Source organism: Sus scrofa, chromosome 12, assembly GCF_054392235.1.
Source record: "Sus scrofa isolate SSC_HxYL_T2T_F1_AM1 chromosome 12, Sscrofa_HxYL_maternal_Yorkshire_Landrace_v2.0, whole genome shotgun sequence".
Taxonomy (NCBI): domain Eukaryota; kingdom Metazoa; phylum Chordata; class Mammalia; order Artiodactyla; family Suidae; genus Sus; species Sus scrofa.
This window is the reverse complement of record NC_139394.1, coordinates 41616707-41632952: the sequence shown is the minus strand read 5'-3', so window position 1 is coordinate 41632952 and position 16246 is coordinate 41616707. Positions and strand designations below refer to the sequence as shown.

The window sequence follows — 16246 nt, the reverse complement described above, 5'->3', positions numbered from 1 at the left end:
AGCCACGTCTATGACCTACACCACAGCTCACGGCAATGCCGGATCCTTAACCCACTGAGCAAGGATGGTTTCTCATGGTTCCCAGTCAGGTTCATTAACCACTGAGCCATGACGGGAACTCCTGCACAATGTTTTTGAGGTACAGCATAAAAGCAAACCATGGTTCTGACTTGTAGGGTAATCACTTCCTTACTTTTTAAAAAGTGAACTCTTCACTTTAAAAAAAACAAAAACAAAATCAGAGTATGTATATTGTATGCACATCATAGTATGTATCAGTACCTCCTTCCTTTTTTATGGTTAAGTAATATTCCATTATATGTATTTTAGCCCTTCATCTGATTAATGGGAATTTGTGTTTTTCTACCTTTTAACTTTTGTGGATAGTGCTTTTATGACCATGTCTGTGCAAGTACTTGTTTGAGTACATCTTTGCAATTCTTCTGGCTGTATCCCTATCCTCATTTGTTTTAGCTTCTGCTTGAACACACAACTGTTTGTAATAGTCAATTTAAGAGATGTTTATTTTCTGGAGGAAGTTTTAAGATAAAATGAAAATACATATAGATAAATAGAATTTGGGGGAGAAATTCTGTAACTTAAAAAAGTTTGGGACCTTTGTTTTCCCTTTACATAATGTTTTGTGCTGTGGTCTTATTATTTTTATAAGAACAGTTGTTATTCATGTATATTTAACTAGTGATCCATGATGTTCGAGGTTGAAAGACTTTTATAATATGTCTTGGATGAAAACAATCATTTAAAAAAGTATTTAGAGGAGTTCCCGTCGTGGCTCAGCGGAAACGAATCTGACTAGGAACTGTGAAGTTTCGGGTTTGATCCCTGGCCTTGCTTAGTGGGTTAGAGGATCCAGCATTGCCGTGAGGTGTGGGTGTAGGTCGCAGTCATGGCTTATATTCTGTGTTGCTGTGGCTATGGCTGTGGCGTAGGCCGGCAACAACAGCTCTGATTAGCTCCCTAGCCTGGGAACCTCCATATGCTGCAGGTGTGGCCCTAAAAGATCAAAAGACAAAAACCAAACAAACAAAAAAAAGTATTTAGGATTTTTAAAAAAAAACGTGGAAAGCTATGAGAGATTCATATTTTCAGTCATTTGCAATAAATTTTACTTTAGAAATAATTATGTTTTTAGGTGTAACTGTTTTGTCATATAATTAGGTGGTGGTATAGGTTCTTTGAGGAGCTTGCTTTTTGTATTAAATATTTTTCCTAACTTGAATTTCACCAAACTTTATGGAGAGAGATTCAGTATACACGTGGGGCAGCGAGGTCGACCAGAAATCTAGAGGTCTTAGTAGAAAAATCAGGAAAAAATGTGTAGTCTTTACATTTATACATCATTCAAGAGCATTCTTTTGAGCTCCTTTTTTCTTCCCGTTCTTCCTTCTCTAGTAGGCATTCCACATACAGGTTCTGGGCTGAGCTTTGGGCATAATGTCCACAGACGGTTAAAGTCATCTTTGCCCTCGTCCAAGGGAGAAGGAGCTAGTGAATGACTGGATGAATACCTTTGCTGAAGGGTGCAACCTGCCAGCCAATTAAGGGTTTGTCATTTGTAAAATATCAAGTCGTTGAAGAAAAATACTTAATAATTCTCTGCAAAATTGTATTTTTTTCTCACAGCATTAGTGCTTTCACAGCTTTCTTTGTATTTTTGCATAAAGCTAACAGAAGCATCTCAGAGAGGAAACTGTTTAGCAATATTGCTGTTACTGTTACTAAATTCCTTTTTTTTTTGTCTTTTCTGGGGCTGCACCCATGGCACACGGAGGTTTCCAGGCTAGTGGTCCAGTTGGAGCCATCAGCCTGCGCCAGAGCCACAGCAACGCGGGATCCGAGCCGTGTTTGCAACCTACACCACAGCTCACGGCAACGCCAGATCGTTAACCCACTGAGCAAGGGCAGGGACCGAACCCACAATCTCATGGTTCCTAGTCGGATTCGTTAACCCCTGCGCCACGACAGGAACTCCCTAAATTCCATTTTGAAAGCAACAAATTTCAGGGGGCATTTTCCTCCTGATAACACATGCTCATGTTTTATTATGTCGTAATTACACCCGCTAACTCTGTGTAGTTTTTCTTATTTTTAAAGTGGAGGCATTAGAGTGATGGCCATTTTTCTTTATGTTCTTTTTGTATCTTACATGTCAAAACAAAATGGTCATTGTTGTTGGTTAGTTCTAAAAATGATGTATTTACAGTTTGTGTGGATAAACACTCTGATGCTAGTCAAAAACAATGTAAACCTTTGAGCAGGGAGGGAGTCATCTTGAAAATGAATCATGCTTTGGCGGTCTTACCGTTGTTTGTCTGTGCTCTTTTTAGCAAAGTGGAGGAAACTGTGAAATAACAGTTGATACAGGGATATTTCCTTTTTTCTTTCTGGAGTCAATCCAGTTTAGGTTAGGATTATTTTATCTATTTGCCTTTTTTTACTTAACAGAGGATGTTTATGTGAAATATATTCTCTCTAAATATCTCTTTCATTTCTGATCTTATTGCCTAGGTCTTAGCCTTTATGAGGGGTTCTTAGGAAAAAAAAAACATCTTTATGTTTACTATCCTCTAACCAAGCCTAAATGCTTTCTTTCGTTATGAATATAGATCACACATGAAATTCATAAGAGCAGTACTTCTGATATTGTCACCAATAAAAACACAGATGTTTTTGTGTCACAGTATACAAAAAATATATATCTTGAAGTGTTTTGAATTGCTGAAATATATTTTGAAATATTGTTTATTGTTTAAAAAACTGTAATACATTGTATAATAATATTACTGATTTTATTATTTATTACAAATACGACTATAGTAAAACAGTTTTTAAAATGAATTGATAGCTATAATTCAATATAATTGGCTTTCTTTGTAATCCTATGTAATATATCACGTGCACTTACAAGTATTATTCTGAGAAAGAGGCCACAGACTTTTCCAGGCTGTGCAAGTAGTCCATAACAAAGCTGATTTTAACCTCTTAGTATCATTTCTTACTTCATCCATTTCAGTAGTCTCTAGCACCATTTCCACCCCTCCCTTTTTTTTTTTTTTTTTTTGTACTATCAGAAACATTTTCTTTTTCTTTTTTTTTGTCTTTTTGCCATTTCTAGTGCCGCTCCCGCAGCATATGGAGGTTCCCAGGCTTGGGGTATAATCGGAGCTGTAGCTGCCAGCCTACGCCAGAGCCACAGCAACACCAGATGCAAGCCGAATCTGCGGCCTACACCGCAGCTCACGGCAATGCCGGATCCTTAACCCACTGAGCAAAGCCAGGGATCGAACCCGCAACCTCACGGTTCCTAGTCGGATTCGTTAACCACTGCGCCACGACGGGAACTCCAGAAACATTTTCTTTATCTTCCACTTTTCTGCTTTCAGTCTTTCGGTGTCTCACCATAGTTTTACTTTCTTTATCCATTCATCTGTCGATGGACACTTAGATTCCTTACATGTCGTAGCTATTGGAAATAGTGCTGCTATGAACATTGGGGTGCATGTATATTTTCGAATTATGTTTTTCTCCAGACATATGCCGAGGAGTGGGATTGCAGGGACATATGGAAGCTTATTTTTAGATTTTTAAGCAACTCTGTGCTGTTCTTCAAAGTGGTTGCATCAATTTGCATTCCCACCAAGAGTGTAGGAAGGTTCCTTTTTTCCCCACACCTTATTCAGCATTTTTTATTTGTAGACATTTTGATGATGGCCATTCCGACCCATGTGAGGTGATACCTCATGGTAGTTTCGATATGCATTTCTCTAGTAATTGTGATGCTTAGCATCTTTCCATGTGACTTTTGGCCATCTATAAGGGCAAGTTCCATCTTATTCCCAGCTTCTTGTCCCATCACACATATATTTCTGAACCTTTCTCCAAAAATGCCACATTATTCATTTCTCAGCATCATTTTGATTTGCATACTTTTCTCTACTTGAAATAATTGTTAATTCCTTGAGTGCCTACTAAAATCCTACTTCATTATGATCTAGTTAAAAATATCACTTCACCTCTTAAGCCTCTTTTAAATATCTCTTGATGTTGTTGTGTCCTTTTTTTTTTTTTTTTTTTGCTTTTCAGGGCTGCATCTGCGGCATATGAAAGTTCCCAGGCTAGGGGTTGAATCAGAGCTGTATCCGCTGACCTACACCACAGCTACAGAAACATTGGATCTGAGCCGCATCTGCGACCCACACCACAACTCATGGCAACGCTGGATCCTTAACCCATTGAGTGAGGCCGGGGATCGAACCCGCAACCTCATGGTTCCTAGTCAGATTTGTTTCTACTGCACCACAATGGGAACTCCAATGTTGTGTCTTCTGTATCAGCCACTATGAACGCAGTTTTATTATATATGTTTCATATATATAGGGCTTTTTAGGGCTGCACCCCAACCTATGCCATAGCCACAGCAACGCAGGATCCGAGCTGTGTCTGCGACCTACACCACAGCACACAGCAAGATCCTTAACCCACTGAATGAGGCCAGGGATCAAACCTGCATCCTCATGGATCCTAGTTGGGTTCATTAACCACTGAGCCACAAAGGGAACTCCAGTTTTATTATGTTTTAATATGTTACTTATTCATTGACATGCCTGTGTCTCCCAGTAGGTTGACTTCCATGAAGCCAGGTCTTTTTCTTGTTTGAATTTGTATCTTGGCATCTTATGTAGTATTTGGTAAAATGTGGACTCCAAGCCTTCGAGGCAACATTTTCAGACATCTTTAGAAGTTCTAATAAAAACAATTTATTTCTTGTCAGAATGAAGAGATTTTCATTTCGGGTAGCATTGCTTTTCATTTTAACATCCATAAAATTCTTGCATTTATTCAGCAACTATTATCAGCATTACTATGTCCAGGCACTCTACCTGAGCTCTACAAATACAGCAGCGAATAAAAGAGGAAAACACCCCTGTTCCCACGGAGCTGACTTTCCAGTAGAGTAGGATGGATGATACATAGTTTAGAGGGTGGGTGGGTGGATGGATGGATAAACAGGTACTTTTATGTGCTGTAGAGAAAAAAAAAAATAAAGGAAAGGGAATAGGGAGTGCCTGGAGAGGATTGCAATTTGAAATGAGCATGCTTCTGGCAGGGCTTCCTGAGATGATGACATTTCAATAAACATCCAGTGGACGCGTGGGAGAAAGTCATGCAGGTACCTGCTAAACGTGTTCAGGCAGGAGAAACAGCTGGTGTTACCTCCGTGAGCTGGGAATGTGTGTAGGGTGTTTACAGAAGGGCAAGGTGGCCCATGTGGCTGAAACACTGTGCAGGGTGCAGCGTAGAAGCGGAGTCCGAGAGGAAGTGCAGCCAGATCATGTCAGCCTTGGACTTTGACTGTGTGATATGGAGAAGCAGTGGAGGGCTTTGAGTGACTCAGTAAGGCAGGAGCAGCATGGAGCACTCTATTACATCTGCCCCATCTCTGGGCTGACAGAAGTAGAAGCCTAAGGAGACCAGTTAGGAGAGTCTCAGAGAAATCCAGGTGAGAAAAGAGAGGAGTCACATGACCCGTAAGACTTCTGGTCTGAACAGCTGGCGAGATGGGGTTGCCATCAAACGAAATGAGGAACACGGGGTTAAAGCAGGTTTAGAGGGTAGAGACAGCATGTGGAGTTTTGGACATGTTTAGTTTAAAATGTGTCTTGACTTCCTAGTGCTGTGAAGTAGGTAGTTGGTTTTCTGAATGTAGAATTCCATGGAAAGGAACAGCCTGAGAATGCATGTTTGGAAGGCATGGAGGAAGCCAGAAGCAGGATGAGATCACCTAATAAGTGAATGAGTGTTAGAAGAAGATGAAGGTGGTGTTCCCTGGTGGCCTAGTGATTAAAGCACCGGCATTATCACTGCTGTGGCTTGGGTCACTGCTGCATCGCAGGGTTTGATCCCTGGCCTAGGATCTTTTGCACGTTGTGGGAGTGCCCCCCACCAAAAAAGATGGAAGTGTCCCAGGACTGAGCAGTGCTGGGGTCCTCCAACATCAAGTAGTTAGTGAGTGACTTAGAAGAAGAACCACACATGAGGAGCTCTAGAGGCCAAATGAAGAATTTTTTTTTTTCCTGAGAAAAAGGAGTGATTAATGTGTTAAATTCTGCTGATAGGTCAATTCAGATAAGAGCTGAGAAAAAGATAGAATACCATCGCATTTAGTAATGTGGAGACCATGAGGCTTTGATAAGAGCTGTTTTAGTGGAGTGGTAGGTGCCTGATAGAAGCGGATTTTATTAAGGATGGGACGAGAGAAACTGGACACCGCTATTGACAGGTCTTTCCATGAGCATTGATGTAAAGGGGAGCAGGAGAATGGGGGCAAGTTAGAGGGCAGAGAGGAGATGCTTCTATTTCTTCTAGAAAGAGGAAGTGAGCGTGCTTGCAGGTATTGGGAGATTTAAGAAAGGCAGACGGTTGGTCCTCTCTGAGATTAGGCATTTCCTTTACCAGTTTGGAGATTTTGCTGAATCCATTTCTGCCACTACTGTGGAGTTCCCAGGCCAGGGATCAGTTCCCAGCCGCAGTTGCTTCCTAAGCCGCAGCTGAGGCAATGCCAGATCCTTAGCCCACTGTGCTGGGCTCGGATGGAACCTGTGTCCCACTGCTCCCAAGATGCTGTCGATCTCATTGCGCTACAGTGGGAACTCCTCTGCCAGTATTACTTATGCTCCAAGCAAATTTAATTACTTGCTTTTGCCTTTCAGCTTCACTCAGCACCTTGTTCCTGCACCTGAATTGCTTTCCGCTTATTTCTTCAGGTAAACATTGAATGCATCTTTGAAGCTCCTCTCTGCTCCGCTCCACTCAGCTTACAATGTGCTTTCTCCCTGTTTTACCATAAAGTGTCTGACTTTTGGTATTTGTTTCTTCTATAAGATCTTTATCTATATTTATTGATTACGACTTTCTACCTATTATTTTTGATGATCTCCATTCCTAACTAACTTCCTTGGGAGGCAGTTGGAGGACCTGGAGTCAGACTTCCTGTAGTCAAACCTCTCTGACTTCCTAACTCTGTAGATTTATTTTTTATTTATGTATTTTTTTTTTTTTTTATGGCCGCACCTGTGGCCTGTAGAAGTACCTGGACCAGGGCTTCAATCCTAGTTGCAGCTGCAACCTGCACTCTATGTGATAGGGCTTTTCAGGAATTTTTTTGCCTCCTATTTCCATTGAGTTAACAGAGGGATTTTGGATTCACTTCTGCAGTTCTCAGAAGTATCTCTTTCCCATTAACTCAGGGGAGGAGTCATCTTTGAGTCACATCTTTAGGCTTCTGAATTCCAGGTTCTGCTTCTTCCCGGTGGAAGTAGATGATGTGACTCAAAGATCTGTAGAGGACTTGGACTTGAAGCCTCCATATTTTAATAAAGTGCTTCTAAATAATTGGTAGCATCACTTTTCTTTTTGGCATCTGTATGATGCAGTCTTTTTTTTTTTCTTTAACCACTCAGAAACTCTGTTTATAGCTTTCCTTTGACGGTTTATTGTAATTACTTTTGTTGATCAGTAGTTTTCTCGATACAGACCACATCACAGTTGGAAATACAAAGCAACCACACATTTCAACCTTACATAGTTTCACCTTTTAAGACAGTCAATAATAACGAGATGTATCTTGACTTCTCTTTCCACGTCGCTGTTTACTTGTGGATTGAAGTTTCCATTTGTATGTTTTAATTTTTGCCAAGAAAAATCAATCATGTGCATTGTGGCTCTGCTTTAAATTTTATGCTTCATATGACAGTATATATATACATACACATATAGTATATACATGTTAAATGGATAAAAATCTTCTTTTAGGCTATCTTAGTTCAGTACTGGGATTTTTACTGGTTTTAGTTTTCCTCGTTTTAGTTCAGGTGAAGTTTCTAATTTATTGTTTTCAAGTCTATTAAAGTTTTCCTAGTGAGTTTGTTTTATTATTTGATCATCCTTTTCGGAATGTTTCTATAACATTATACTAGACTTTACATTTCCATATGCCCAAATTGTACATGTTTGAAGTATTTTCATGTCACTTTCTATTCTTTCTCAGAGAGAGCACACGAGCTCTTTGGGGAAAGTAGATTGAAAAGAGAAGCCTCATAATTAATACTGTCCTGAAAACAAAGTGCTTTTATTTCAGAAGCCCTAATTGAAGAAACCATCTACTAAATAAAGATAGCATATTTTTTTTACTAGACTATTTTATGGAGCAATTTTGGGTTCACAGAAAAACTGAGAGGAAGTTTCAGATAACATATTTTTTGAGGAAAATAAAGTTACTTGTGGAGTATTTTTTTTTTTTTTTTTTGGTCTCTTTTTGCCTTTTCACGCCCAAACCCGTGGCACGTGGAGGTTCCCAGGCTAGGGGTCCAGTCGGAGCTGTAGCTTCTGGCCTACGCCAGAGCCACAGCAACGTGGGATCTGAGCTGTGTCTGTGACCTACATCACAGCTCATGGCAACGCCGGATCCTTAGCACACTGAGCGAGGCCAGGGGTCGAACCCGCATCCTCCTGGATGCTAGTCGGGCCCGCTAACCATTGTGCCATGACAGGAACTCCTTGTGGAGTATCTTTGAAAACTCTTATATTGTTTCTTAATATCTTAAGGTTATTTTATCTTTTGTCTATACTGTTTGGAATATGCCCCATTCTTTTCTCTCTGAAAGTTTTTCCTTAAAATATATTCCAGATAAGGTAGTTATCAGTTGAAGCTAAACTTGTATTTCATATTTTTCTCTTTACTGTTCATGAAATATTTTGTATTTTCTCTCTTTTTACTATTGGCATATGGTAGACTACAAGTTTTAATAGCTTTGTTTTTAAATGGTTAATGAGATACGCCTCTAGAGGGCGGTCTTTTCTAAACTTTCCCATGCTTGTATTCATGGCAACCCTGGCATGAACCTGGTGTACTGTGGATGTTGATGTCTTATAAAATTTTATAATAACCTACCTTCCTTTTTATTGTGTTTTCAGTGACTTATCCCTCAAAGTCTTATTAGATAATTGGGCTTTTGAAATACATTAGTCAAAATTAACATCCATTTTTAGTACCCCATCCTGTTACCAGTTCCTATGAATGAATTTAGGTACTTGAATGGAGGCAAATTTTTAAATTATTTGAATAAGTGATATCTGTGTGTTCTAACAATTCCTTTCTTTGATTCTCTGTAGAGTGCTATTCTAGGACTTATCTCTGTGCTTCATGGGACCAGAGTGATTCAACCTACTATTGAGGCATCATTAAGGCTTATACTGTTAATCTCTGCCTCTCTTTTCTGTTAGCATTCTTTGGAGGTTTGGGGTTTTTTGTTTACCAAAACAGTACATACATTTATAATAAAAGTCATGAAATGCCACAATTTTTATAATAAAAAATTACATTCTCCTGCCCCCATTGCTCCCATTCAGAAGCTGCTTTTTAAAAATTCTTCACAGTTTTGTTTTGTGTTTTTGGCCACACCTGCAGCATGTGGAAGTTTCCAGAATGTGGACTGAACCTGCACCACAGCAGTGACTCAAATCACAGCAATGATAACACCGGATTCTTTAAGTACTAGGCCACCAGGGAACTCCAGTTCTTCATGGTTTATTTTTTATTGTTTTCTTCTTTGCCCTATCTGGAAATCATGCTGGTTTGATAATGGATCTCCTGATGTTCTTTTCTATTTTATATCTTTGTCTTTTTGTTTTACTTTGAGTACCCCCAACTTTATCTGTTAACTTTCTGCACTGCATTTTCATTTCTGCTATATATTTTTAATATCCTTTTCTGTGACTCTTTCTTTCATTGTCACATCCTTTTCTTATTTTATAGGTGTAAAATTGCTTATCTTTTTAAGAGGCAGTTATTGTTTTTGAAGCATTTCTTTGCTCTTTGCATCAGCTCTATTTCCTCTGAGTTCTTTTGTCAGTTTTTTTTGTTTGTTTGTTTGTTTTTTTTGGTGGTCATCATTATCTTTTATATTAAAGTAGCAGTCCTCAGCCCTGATTGTACATTATAATTTACCTGGATAGATTAAAAAATAAAGTACTGATGCCTAGATCTTGGTTAAATCAAAATTCTGGCTGGACTGTCTAGGAATTCTAGGAGGATCATTCTGATTTTTTCTTTTATTTGTAAAAATTTAATTTTTAATTGATTAATTGAGTTTATTTTTGTGCATGGTGTGAGGGTGTGTTCTCGTTTCATTGACTCGCCTGCAGCTGTGCAGGTTTCCCAGCAATACCTGCTGAAAAGACTGTCTTTTTCCCATTTTATGTTCCTGCCTCCTTTGTCAAAGATAATTGACCATAGGTGTCTGGGTTTATTCCTGAGTTCTCTATTCTGTTTCATTGGTCTGTCTGTCTGTTTTGGTACTAGTACCACACTGTCTTGATGACTGGCTTTGTAATATTGCCTGAAGTCTGGGAGAATTATGCCTCCTGCTTGGTTTTTTTTTCCTCAGAATTGCTTTGGCAATTCTGGGTCTAATTGATTAATTTTGTTATTTCATTTTTCTTCAGCTAATCAACATATCCACACTAAAGGACTGATTGGAAGCTCTTCGAGCACAAGTGGCTCATTCCAGTTTATGGGTCCGACTGGTTTATTAGGGTGCCCCTAATCAGTAGTAGTATTTGCAGATCTTACTCCTTGTTGACTGGTTACTTTCCCCTAAAGGATTCCGCTAGAAAGTTTCTGGCAATACACTTAAAAGTTAGTTTTCAGGGAGGTGATCCTTCAGCATTATTTTAGTCTAGTAATTTGAGTAACAACAAGAGGGTTTGGCTTGTCTATTTGCACGTTAACTTTGCCTTATTTTTCAGTGAAGAAGACAATTAAGTAAGATAACTCTGGTCAGGTTCCCTTGAAATATTTTTTCAAAATTTGGTTTTAGAAAAATTGGAGAGAGAGAAGAGAGTGGAAATTGGGCTTCTTAGGATACGTTATGACCAGTATCTGAATGAGTGACCCAGATAAACAGATTTAGAAATTATGAGACCTGGGAGTAGGCAACTGTGACCAGTCTTGAAGTTAAAAATCTGAGCAGGAAGAAAAAAAATCTCACGGCTGGCTGAGAGTCTGTAACCTAAAAAAGGGTAAGGAGAGAGGGATCAGTGCTGTACCAGGGTTACACACACTTAGAAAAAGAAACTGTTATAGTTGTTAGCAGTATATGTTCCTAGCATAAAATGACGTTTAGAATTTGGAGGAGGATGAGAAAAGGAAAAGGGATTTAAGGTTCATTGAAAGAGTTATTAACTTTGGATGATGTGTTTTTGCAGGTGAGAATATTGAAGTGAGCATGAGACATGGAAGTAAGACTGTTTCAGAATGGCTAGAATGGAACTAGCTGGGCATTGTTGTCTTTGGCAGCTTCAGAAGAGACAGGCCAGCCCCTGTTCAGTGTTCAGAATCATCCCTATTAGGGAATTCTTAACAAATGTTCAATAGTATTTCACTCGTGTCTAATCTGAAGTGGATTGAAATGTGTCCACATTTGATAAATTCACGGATGAAAGAAAATATGAAATGACGGTACTGATAAATGGATACAGTTTTCTGGCAGTCATCCAGCTGATTAAGAAAAAGTGTTTCTGCAAAGGCAGGATAATTACGGGGAAGGAAGTAGAGTCGTCATTCTCATGTCCAGATATGGTCATGGTATCACTCCTCTTTGTCACTCTCACTCTCAAGGACTCTGTCAAAGGAGTTTTTAATGTCAACAGGTAAATTCATGGTTTTGCGTTTGGAAAAATAAGTTTAGAAGACAAGGACTGGAGCTGTTCACACGGTGTACTTTTTCTTTCTTTTTCTTTTCTTCCTTTCTCTTTTCTTTCATTTTTTCTTTTCTTTTGAAGAATTCTTTTTCACAATTTGTTGATAATTTAGGCAGCCGAATAGGGTATGAGTTTGCTGTTTTCTTCTTAGAGCAGAACACGTAAGCATAATTTGATAGAATGATATTTAAATGTTTTTAGGCTGGAAATAAAATATATGTGAATATAAAAGGTTTTATCTTCCCTGCTGTCAAAAATGCTGATTTGGCTCCTTTGCTCTGTACTCCCATCTTTGTATGGTTGTTAAAATCTGTTGCTTTTTCCCATCTGAAGGAAATGCATCTTTGACACTTCTCATGACCTAAGTCATGATGCTGAAATAGAGCCAGAAAATATCCTTAGCAGTCATGAGTAAAAGAAGGAAGGCTTCCGTGGGGCGGGGTGAGGGAGCGGGAAGGAGGCTGTGGGGAGAAGAGCATCTTTGCTATTACTATTTTGAATTATATCTTTTTTGATTGTTAGGAAAATTGCTTACATTTTACTACTGTAGTTGTTATTCAACAGAAAATACTTTGCTTTTGATATTTAATTTTTCCTTAAGTATATTGTGTTCAGTGTCTTGGAAGAAGACAGGTTCTGCAAATGTTAAATCCATCCAGTTCCTCCAAGTCTAAAAGTTATACCTTAAATCTTACAATTTATTCAGCATTTTTTCCTGCTACAATGTTTGTTTTTATTTCAGTACCATCTCCCATTCTTGCACATCTTATATGTTCAGCAGTTTTAGTAGTAGCATTGTGTTTACTGAACGATGAAGATGTATTTCTGTACTTTTTCTCTTGAACAGTGAGTGCTTCTGTTTGCTCCCTTGATATGATACAGAATTCATTGTGAGATAAGCATGGGAGATATGAGTATAGAGTAGTTTCAAAAAATAATTTCAATGGGGATTTATTTATACTTTTGGGAGCTGAATTACGGGGTTTTCACTTCTGGGGATTTTTCACTAGGGTTATTAAAAGTCTTCACTTCTGAGCACTGAGTCCCAAAACTATTTAAGCTCAGTTCAGAAGAGTGGGAAATTTTGAGGGTGCTTAAATATGTTTGATTCAGGAATAACTTGAATCTTAAAGTAAAAGTCCCAAGATCTTTTATTATTTTTATGTATACGAAAAATTTGCTTTGTCCAGGCTAGTGGTACATGTAGTCTACTTACTGTGTTGCTTGATTTTTCATTGTTGAAAGTGTGGCAAACTATGATCCTAGTGTTTAAAGTGAATTAAAAATTGCAGATACATCTTAAATATTAAGAGCATCAGCTCTTACAGATTTTCTTCATCCCAAATCTTGGAATAATTCAAGAATAACAGACTAAGGTAATGAACTTCCCACTTATTTCAGTATTCATTTTTATGAACTTGGGTTGGGTGTGTGAACAAATTGTGCCACCAATAGAGTGGAGATGCAATGTCGACAAAAGATGTTCATATATATATTTCATTGCCTGTTCCCATACACTTTTATCTCTGAAACTTTTGGGAAATATTTCTTTTTTCCCCATTTGTATTTTTATAACTATTGTTTCTAACTCTTGATCTCATCTCCCTTTCTAGGCTCATTTTTGGATCTTTTTGGAGTAGCATATTTTGACTTTTAACTTTTACGTATAAATTTTCTAAACTTATTCAGTTTTAGATTTAAGGAAAGAAAAACTCACATTTACATGTAATAGACATGAACACATTAAGATAATAGTTAACTGGTGGCCATGTATTCAGACTAGAAAATGAAACCACTTAGCAAATTGTTGACTTGATTATTTATAAACTTATGTATTGATAAATATTTAATAATCAGTGTGATTTCAGTTCTCCAAATTGTGACGTTTTCATTCTGCTGACACTTACTAACCACTCGTACAAAGTTCCATGCAGTTACTTTGTATGTCGTAGGAAGAGTGATGACAATATCATTAAAAACCTCAATCCCCATCTTGGCTCTCCCCCCACCCCCCACCCCCCACACAAAAAGGATTGGATTCTTGTTTTCAGGTCAATTTTTCAGGGGGATTTCTCTTCCTACCTTCCCAGCTCCCCTCGCCCCAAGGCCCTATAGTAATGTCTGTTAATACTCTAGACTGTTTACTCGAAAAAGCAACAAGTGTTTTAGTTTGAAATGCATAAAGATTTGCAGTACTTTGGCTTCATCACTCCAAAAAAGTTCCTGGGAGAAACAAGTCAGAACCTAGTCAGAATTGTCTTTGAACTCTTTCTGTCTTGCACTTTGTCACCTAAACTGTTTGGTTGTTCTGTGAACAGTCTTTTTAAAAAAATGTATATATTATTCATTTTCTTTTAATTGTATGTTCCACTCTCCTTGGCTCCTGTGAACAAGCATTGCTTCCGCCCAGTTTGGTATGTGGGTCAGAAGGCACTGTTTCTCACCAGGGCGCTGCTGTTTCCTCTTCCTACTTGAGTAGATTACAGATTATACTGGAATAGGCCTGAGAAAAGGTCAAAAAGGAGGGTGAAAGTCCTGGAACTGCAGCTGGGAAGCTTGTCATTCTCGTCTAGGGAAAGGGAAAAAATGAGAGAGAAAGACAGAGAAATAGAGACTCCCATGTCAACCCCAAACAACCCACATTCAGGAAATTCCCATTTGCACAGGATACTTTTTATATATTCGGCACGAACTTTATTTGGTTTTGATTAAATAATTATCGAGTGTTTGGCTGAGAAAGCTTTAATGTTAAATTAGATGGCAAGCAAGAGCTAAGCAGTGTTTTTAACTTTTCAGAGCCCAGATTTCCAGTGATTGTTTCAGAACAAGCTACCATTGTACTCTTTTTGACAGAGTCAAGAAGTCGGGAGCTTTTCAACTACAGAGTTAACTTAGTTAAACTCATTGGTATATTTTGGATTTTTTATCCTGTCAATTCCACAGCAGGATATTAAAAGCAGACCAAACATTTTGGTCTTCTTTGGAAAGCAGAAAGCACCAAAAAAGCCCCATACGAACTTAATACCCAGTTTTTAGTGTAGAAAGACATGATGTTGGGAATAGACCATCTACATGAGGTCTCAGCGTAAGGAAGCTGTTGGAAGCAGGACGATAATGAGATACTTGGGCATAGGGGTCTTCCTATGGAGTTACCGTCTCAGGAGTGCCAGGTGCTCACCTCCCTCCACACTGGCGCTCAGGGGGCCTCATGAACCCAAATGCAAAATGAAGTGTTCACAATATTAGCAGACCAAGGACACTTCACTGGGAGGCTCCTGTCCCAGAATAAGAGTGGATAGATGTGTAGGAAGGTGATGAGAATAGAATTTTCCACTGTTGTAGGAGTCTCAGTATGTTTGATATGTTTCTACTGTAAACCTTCAGAAAGTGGGAGTCCCTAAAATAAAGCAAGTCTGTGTTGCTGAGAAGGTTCACAACGTGAGAAGGTAACGCAGACCTCCTAATAGCTGTGCTCTCCCCGAGGGCACCCTCCCACTGCCTACTGTCCTTTGGCTTTTTTACACACGATCTGGGCCATTTTTGTATTTATCCCTGTAGCCTCAAGGACAGCACATGACAATGCTTCTTTATCCTCTACACACTGCATCTTTTGGTCCACTTTATTCCACTGCAGTTCTTCATGTCTCACACCTTCTATTAATGGAATCTTCCTTTGAACCCCAGTAGCAATAATCTATAACTTGTGCCTCTGGAAACTTACAATAAAAACTTTTCTCTTTCTCACTGATGCGTTACCATTTTAAGGTACTTTCTCATCTATAAATTGCTCTTATTTCTCTTCCTTCATAGGATGGTGAGATAGGGAAATTTTTTAAAGAGCCGGGTGTAGGCGTATGATAATTTTGTATTATTTGTCTTGTTTTTGTCTTATTTTTCCTCTTTGGTTCGTATTTAGGAAGAAGTGCGGGTGTACACACAGATACACCAACATTAACTTCCATATTTTGCATGATCTGAAATGGTCAATAATTGCAGGATCTTGCTGGCTTTAGAGATTTCTTGTGGCTGGCAGTTTGCCACATTCACATGTTCTCACATCACTGCATTCAGAAGCTAAGAATACCAACCTGGCAGCTTCTGTAGGGAGGGTAAAGATAAAACAGAAAGGAGTCTAGCTTTGCAGCTACATTACCTGGGAGTTGTTGCTGATGTCTTTTCCACAAATGTTCAAGTTTGTCAAAGCCCAGTAAATCTTGGAAAGTTTATTTTCCTTGTAGCATCTGTGTTTTATAATGGGTCTTTTAATTTGTTTTTACTTTGTCTGCAGGGATTTCTTTTGTCCGGAGTTTTCAGACTCTGTCTTTTTTTTCCCTCTTTTTTCCTGTGGAAGTGAGTCCGTTAATGATGACCGGTTTGGGAATATGCCTCTGCAAAGCTGACCTGACAAGCTGTTCCCCCACTGCAGCAACAAAGCCCATTGTTATTTTTCTCTCTTTTACTTTTA

The 16246-nt window shown here is 38.7% G+C and overlaps 1 protein-coding gene across 27 annotated transcripts in view; it reads left to right on the top strand.

Annotated features, from left to right (window-relative positions):
• Nucleotides 1-16246, top strand: part of BCAS3 (BCAS3 microtubule associated cell migration factor) — a 580731-nt gene that overhangs the window by 207905 nt on the left and 356580 nt on the right. For 9 of the 27 annotated variants that reach the window (XM_021068155.2, XM_021068164.2, XM_084985049.1 and 6 more), the window contains exon 16: nt 6732-6785. The exons of 17 other annotated variants lie outside the window; for them this stretch is intronic. In XM_021068155.2, coding sequence (XP_020923814.2) covers nt 6732-6785 — 54 coding nt within the window. Of the gene's footprint in view, nt 1-982; nt 5068-6731; nt 6786-16246 lie in introns of those variants that run through there. One more of the 27 variants, XR_014821304.1, reaches the window with a different exon arrangement.